Source organism: Cynoglossus semilaevis, chromosome 5 (assembly GCF_000523025.1).
Source record: "Cynoglossus semilaevis isolate Cse_v1.0 chromosome 5, Cse_v1.0, whole genome shotgun sequence".
Lineage (NCBI taxonomy): Eukaryota > Metazoa > Chordata > Actinopteri > Pleuronectiformes > Cynoglossidae > Cynoglossus > Cynoglossus semilaevis.
The window spans coordinates 16,907,901-16,914,845 of record NC_024311.1 but is presented as its reverse complement, the minus strand read 5'-3'; the positions used below and the strand labels follow the sequence as shown (position 1 = coordinate 16,914,845).

The 6,945-nt window shown below is 40.7% G+C and overlaps 2 protein-coding genes across 3 annotated transcripts in view; one reads left to right on the top strand and one right to left on the bottom strand.

Moving 5' to 3' along the window:
* The window catches only part of LOC103379329 (synaptotagmin-5), a 9,196-nt gene extending 3,431 nt beyond the window's left edge, over positions 1-5,765 (bottom strand). The window contains exons 1-4 of the mRNA XM_008310845.3: positions 5,567-5,765; positions 4,648-4,719; positions 3,811-4,545; positions 717-1,711 (exon numbers count right to left, since the gene is read on the bottom strand). Coding sequence (XP_008309067.1) covers positions 717-1,711; positions 3,811-3,832 — 1,017 coding nt within the window. The 5' untranslated portion in view covers positions 3,833-4,545; positions 4,648-4,719; positions 5,567-5,765. The remainder of the gene's footprint in view (positions 1-716; positions 1,712-3,810; positions 4,546-4,647; positions 4,720-5,566) is intronic.
* A 686-nt stretch (positions 5,766-6,451) lies between these two features.
* The window catches only part of LOC103379313 (semaphorin-7A), an 11,330-nt gene continuing 10,836 nt past the window's right edge, over positions 6,452-6,945 (top strand). For both annotated transcript variants that reach the window (XM_008310826.3, XM_017032335.2), the window contains exon 1: positions 6,452-6,606. In XM_008310826.3, the coding sequence (XP_008309048.1) occupies positions 6,504-6,606 (103 nt within the window). In that variant the 5' untranslated portion in view covers positions 6,452-6,503. The remainder of the gene's footprint in view (positions 6,607-6,945) is intronic.

The following is a 6,945-nucleotide window of genomic DNA, read 5'->3' as shown; positions in this document are numbered from 1 at the left end:
GAAGGATGTAAAAATGTGAGCAGAAGATCTTCAAAGACACGAGAAACGAAATCAAAGAGGACGTCAGTGATTCACCACATCAGATTCACTGAATCTGAAAGGTCCTTCAGTGGACACGAGCACTTAAAGGGACGATAAATAGATTTCTGAATCATCTGAGGGATTGAACATCTCAGATCATCTGAGCTCACTTCACTTCAACTCAAATCTAATCTAATTGTCGATCATTCGTCTTCCCACCTCTTAGAGAACGGCTCAGGGGAGGGGCCTGGAGTCAGTCTTAGCAGTGACTGACAACAAAATGATTATTTACTGGCTGTAAGGCAAGAGCTCCGACCACTTCTCCACTGTGCGGCCCTAATTGTAATCAACTGAATTGTCTAGGTGTTATGTGAAGAAATGTTCTGTGAACATCTGTTCTGACTCATCAAAGTTTCCTTCTATCACAACAAAATGTCAAAACTGATTTCATCCCTTTCTGCAAAAACAAATCAAAATGAATGCGTTAATTTAAGAAATTAATCCGATAGAACTGCATCGTATTTTAACAATGTCCAAATATTTCAACCTCCCTCCAATTATCGCTGCTCTAATATACAGTCAATACACATGTTAGCATATGCACACACTGCCAACTGTCTTTTTGTTTAATTGTTTCCTTGTGTTTGAGTTGATAATAAAACCTTTGTTGGTAAACCTCAAACTCACACTTGTACCTTTTTCAGTTTGGTTTTGGTCGGACTGAGCTGCCTGGTGTACGTGGTGGTGACGTCGGGCTGCCAGTCCATCTGCTCACACGGCAGCTCCACCTCCCCCAGAGCGGCCTCTCTGAGGCCCGAGAACTCCCTGCTGAAGACGGCCAGTCTCAGCGTGCACCGGCGCAGTTCCTCCGCGGAGCCCACCTGCAGCACAAAGCTCTGGCTCTGGAGGTCCGGGCTGAAGCTGCGGCGTCGAGAGGCGATCTGCTGAGGGGTGGGGCAGAGAGGCGGGAGGCTGACTCTGACAGACACCCCGCTGCGTCTTCGACTGGCCCCAAAGAGCCCCAGGATGTTGACCACCAGGGTGCCATAGACGGAGGAGAAGAGCAGGGAGAAGTGCAGCAGAGGAGTGGCCTTCGGGTGGATGGAGGGAGCGTTGGCGCCATACTGTGAGTCACATGGCTGGTCCTGACGGCCCGCCGCTGTCAGTCGACTGTTCTCCCCGTACAGGAAACTTTCAGTGCTCACGGTGCTGCGACGACCCGTGGACCGACGGGATTTGGACACGAGACTCATCTTAGTGATGGAGGGCAAGGAGGCTCTGCCGTGACTCTGAGGTTTACTGAGGGACACGGGAACAGCTGGGGAACTGAGGCGTCGCAGGGGAAAGGACGAGCCCGGGGGCTGTACGAGCTCGGCCGACCCAGTAGAGGTGGGGTCAAAGGGCAGAGAAGTGAGGTCATCCTCTGAGGGAGAGGAGCTGCTTTTAGACGAAGGGAACTCCAACACGTCTCCGTCGAGCTCTTCGTACTGTTGCTTCACGGGCTGTGTGCACGCGGACAGAGTCAACGCCACGGTCACGCTCTCGGACGTCGGACGAGAGGGAGAGACTGAAGCGGCCTCCTTGTCGTCGGATTTAACGCCCTTCCTCCGACGACAGCAGAGGATACAACCAAGAACCAGACAGTAGCAGAAGACTGCCAGGCCCACGGCCAGCAGGATCTGCAGGTGGACTAGAGCAGAGACACAGAGAGAAGAAAAAAAAACACAGTCAGGATTTGAAACTTGAAAGAGGATTTGAGGCTTTTTCAACTTTTCAAATTTTTCAACTCCAAATACGACCTTCAAGTCATAACGCTGACACCAGAGAATGACTTTTGTCTTTCTCATTTTCATGTGGTTTAAAACCATCACGGAAACTTTATTTATTCAATCATTCTACAAACCAAATCATCTTTCTGGTTAAAAAGAACATTTTGTCTTTTATTAAACGTCTCCTGACTCCAAAGATTGATTTTCAAAACTTGAATTTGTCTTAGACTTCTGTAATCATATTTCCCAGTCTCTGATGCTGTTCCACATTGATCACAGACAGTGTTTTTGTTTGGGAGCGATACCTGACACTGTAATCTGTCACCGCGGGGGAATCTGAGTAAACATTATCTCCTCCGACCTTGACTCAGTTAGAGAGGAAATTGGCAACTCATTAATGATATTGTCATTGCTGTGTTTATTTGGTGTGTGTGTGTGTGTGTGTACCTGCTGTATAGGTATACTTGTGAGGACAAAGAAAAAAACAACACTATTGTTGAGGAGACATTTTTCTTTGTGGGGACGTTTCCCCCTCAGTCAGGGTTTAGGAATTGTTAAGGAATAAAGTATGTCTCACAAAATGCAAAAAGAAGTGTGTGTGTTTGTACCTGATTTAGGCACATGTGAGGACGATTCGATTCAATTCAATTCGGCAATTTAAGGCTAGGCTAGGCTACATTAGATTAGCTTGGATTGGACTGAAAGAGCGAGAACATCCATTAATTATTGCTAATTTACTAAATATCAACAACAATTTTTAATATCAATGTATGAAAAAAGGTCACGATTAAAAGTTTTTAAATTTCACATTATTCTCACATATTGTTATTCCCATATATGGGAGGCTCTTTTCACAATGTCAAAAAAATTGTCAATGTTAATAATTTCCAATGTGCTCGATTTACCCCCCCCCACCACCACCACCACCAAAAAAACAAAAAAACAAAAACAAACCACACACCAAAAACAACATCAACATCAAAAGTCAAAATCCGAACACGAGTCGTAGGTGTGAGGAAACCAGGTGCATTACACATCCAGTGGTAAGTGAGAGCAGGCTGTGAACGCTGGACCCCGGTGGTCATATATTCCCAGATAATGAGGGTGTATTCAGATGACTCATGCATCAGACACACTGGAGGATAATGGTGAAAACAAGGTTGCAAAGCTGTGAGCTTCAGCCAGCGACCTTTGCAAGGCAAACAACGCAGAGGAAAATCACTTACTCAGAAAAAAAACAAAAAACAATTTTATAGTAACATTAAAACTGCTGCTGCTATAAACAGCCATCGTTCATAAACTGTTATTACTTCTAAAAGAACACGAAAACTAATGCACACACGCAGACAAACACAGGGTTGAAAATGTCTTCTGACAAGAATAAGTCATTGTAATTAAATCGTTGTGAGGTTTGGAAAGTGTTTCTCCTTAAGTACATGTGCAGAATCAGCAGCACGCAGCCTCCATTAGGAGATGAAAGCACAGAGATCAGCTGAATGCTGCAGCAGAACAGAAAGGAACAGCTGAGGGGTTTCCTCCAAAACATGAGTCAGACTGAGCAGCCAGACAGTGACGATCCCGGGGAAACAAGGAAATACGAAGAATTCAGTTTTTGTTTTTGTTCTTTTTTTCTCACAGGCTGCTGATAAACTGCATCACATCATTAACACAGAATAATTAAAATTTTGTTTTTTTAGTGATGACAAGATAAATGTATAAAGCTCATCCTGGTCTAGAGATTTTATGGGTGTCAAAAAATAATAATCTTTGTTCATACAAAGTTATCTAAAAACAAACATGAATGGATGAGGCTTCACTTTGCTGTTAATTAAATCCTCAGGTGTCAGAGAGCGTCCAGGTTTAACTGCCTGTTCCTGCTCCTGTCCAGCTGCCAAAGTCACCCACTGGATGTATCACACATCTTTAATAAGTAATAAACTGTAAGGAATCAAGCTATGTAAAAAATAGAATATAAAAAAATACAAACGACTAGAGCAGAAGAACGTAGACGTGCTCCTACCTCCCAGCGTGTACTGCGACATGGCCCCACACAGTTGGATGTGAGAGTGGAGTCAGTCTGAAGGCAGTTTATGAGCACAGCAGTCCTCAGCAGTACGCAGGGACATGAAGCCTTTCAGCCAATAGCTTCATCTGCCGACTGAGCCCGCGTTCAGCCACACACACACACACACACACACACACTCTGAGCCTCTGGTGAGATTTTTTATAGCTCATCCTTTAACACTGTTGACAAAACCCCATCATTTTTGACTATATCTCAGCCGTTCCATGAATATTTGACACCTCAGCCTATATGTCCTACACATACATATACAAAAAAAACACATTAAAAAAAAAGGCTACAAAGTATATACTAACAAAATCTGTCATGACATAGTAGGACTTTTTTCCCACAAAAATACACATTTTGTGAGGATTGATAAAAACTGAATCAATTTATAAAAAAAAATCTTTATATCCTTCACTCATCCCAGATGCATCCAGACAATGCAAATGAATATATAAATATGTAAAGTAGAGTAAAAATCACAACAGTCTGAGGGTCATGTGACGGAGCAGAAGGCAATTTCCTCCTTTCCAGGTGTTGAAGCCTGTGTTTATGAACGCTGCAACAACATCATCTTTTACTCCACTCTGGCAAACCTGACACGCTTCAGTAGTGATCAGTGATTACTGACAGAGGAACATGTTCTCTTTGTCTAACAACGTAACGAAGCCTCACTCTGCTGTGTTCCTATAACAGTATTAGTGAAAAAAAGAAAGAAAATAAAGCACCATTAGTTTCATTCACGATGTCTAAAACATGTGCGCCGTAACATTCAGTGAGGTGAAATACATTTGGTGATGACACTCAGAGTGTTGGTCTCATACACACATCACTGTCGTGGCTCCTCCGCCCACACCTTCACTGCAAGGTTACGTGAACAAAAGAGTGAGTCACTCGTCCACTTTTCAAACACCTATCGATGTAACGGTCATTCTGTTGGTTCTGTTTATAGTTTAGATGGCCCTCATTTGAACCATTCACACAAAAGGGCAAAAAAAACAAAAAAACAACAACAACAACAACATTTTCTTTGTTTTAACTGAGCAGCCTTAATTACATGTGTTTAACATTTGGTAATTAAAACCCACAACATACGTTAACAAAGATGAGTCAAATTTATTAACTGTAAATGTTAATTATATTTTGGTTTTATTCATTTTTTCCTAATTATTTTCTTCTATTTTTCCCCACAACATCAATGGGAGACTGACCCGGACCGCAGGCAGGCCAGTAAATATCTGCTTTTTCTATATATGTATATATATTGTGTATATGCATTTATATATATATATATATATATGGTTTTTAAATTGTTTAGATTTAAAAAGTATCTTCGTAGTTTGTTTTCCCAGCAAACAACTAAAACACAGATCCGTCTAAACACAAAACATGTTTCTTTTCATTAGCTCAAACTTCCAATAAAGCGCCAGATTAAAGAGTAAAAGACTGAATTAAACTGTACACTGTGGTCTATGATTTATTTTTTTCCGTGGCATTTTCGTGACTTGACCTAAAGTTTTGTTTATTGTTTTGGCTGGTTTGCAAACTGTGGTAACAGTAACTTATTTCGTACACAAGCAACTTGTGACATCAGTGTTTCCCAACATTTCTGGACCACAAGACACATTTTACATTGGAAAAATCCCATGGTGCACCACAACAACGAAACCTTGACCAAAATCCACATCACAAATCACACTTTACTCACTCGACGTGGAACCTGGACGTGGTCTGTGAACCCGACGCTGATTTACCAGCAGGCATCGAGGGTGTGTGTCCCTCGATGCCTGCTGGTTGATCTTCTGGTACAGCTCTGCTGAGCCTCTTTAACAAGTTGTATTGCCATCTGCTGCCACCTAGTGGAAGAAAAATGAATTAAAACAAATTATTGCAGTAAATAAAAAAAGAAAAACAGCTGTTCAACCAAAACAAATTATTGCAGTAAATAAAAAAAACAAAACCGAGATACTACTATCCAAAAATTAGAATCACATTTAGAAAAACTTTAGTGATCACCGGGGGGCGCTAGTGCCGAATGAGACATCATTACCATTTAAAATTATATGACAGTCAGAAGTTGGTAAAGAGTTGAGCGGATGAATATTGTTAAGTAGTCGTTTTTTGTTAAATGGTGTAATTAGGAAAATTTTTTAAAGACTTTAATGAATTTAAACTTCAAACTTCATACTTGTACTGTTTCTGTTCAACTACTAGTTGATGTCATTCGACACAGTGATTGTATTTGCCGGATTTTAAGGAGAATATAAATAACGTCTTAAGATACCAATTTATTATGGGTTGCAGTTCGTGTCATAGTATTTATCCAACAACTTTTATTATACTGCATATTTCTTTATAAGAATATAGTAAATATACATAAATCATCAACCGACAGTAATTTGTTTTACTGTGATATATTACATATGCAAAAAGATAAATTCTAATTATTATTATTATTATTAATGATGTCGCTGTTATTGTATATGAATATAATAATCACATTAAACAACATTGTAAATCATTCATTTCATCAATTCATTTAATGGAGGCGCTTAATTGGATACAGCCCAACAAGGCGGTACAAAAAAAAAAAAGCCTGGCGGCGTCACTTCGTCTTTACTCTCAATTTGAACAGCAAGTCGAACATGGAACACTTGCATCTCACCCTCTCCATATTTTTATCTTTCCTGATGGGTGTCATGGCGAAATCCACCCAGTATTTACCCAGGATGATTTTCACAGATAAAGGTAAGACTTTTCAACCGTCTTTACTAAGATATCAGTTGGTAAGCATCGGTAAACAACACATGCACCTGCCACGTGGGTCTGATAATTACTAAATACTAATACTCTTATAGGTTGCCCTTGTATAACGTATGTACGTATACATATCTCTATTATATACTGCGCAAAAGTGACTTTCGTGGGCGTTCTCTTTGTCTGTTTCTGAGTTGCTGTTGTTGGAATTCAACGCGTTATCAGTATCAAACACATTGTCGTTAGATAAAAATGCATTCGTATATCGCCTCACTGCACTGGGAAATGAAGACGTAGATGTAGCGGTAGAAATGTAGAACAACTCTTTCG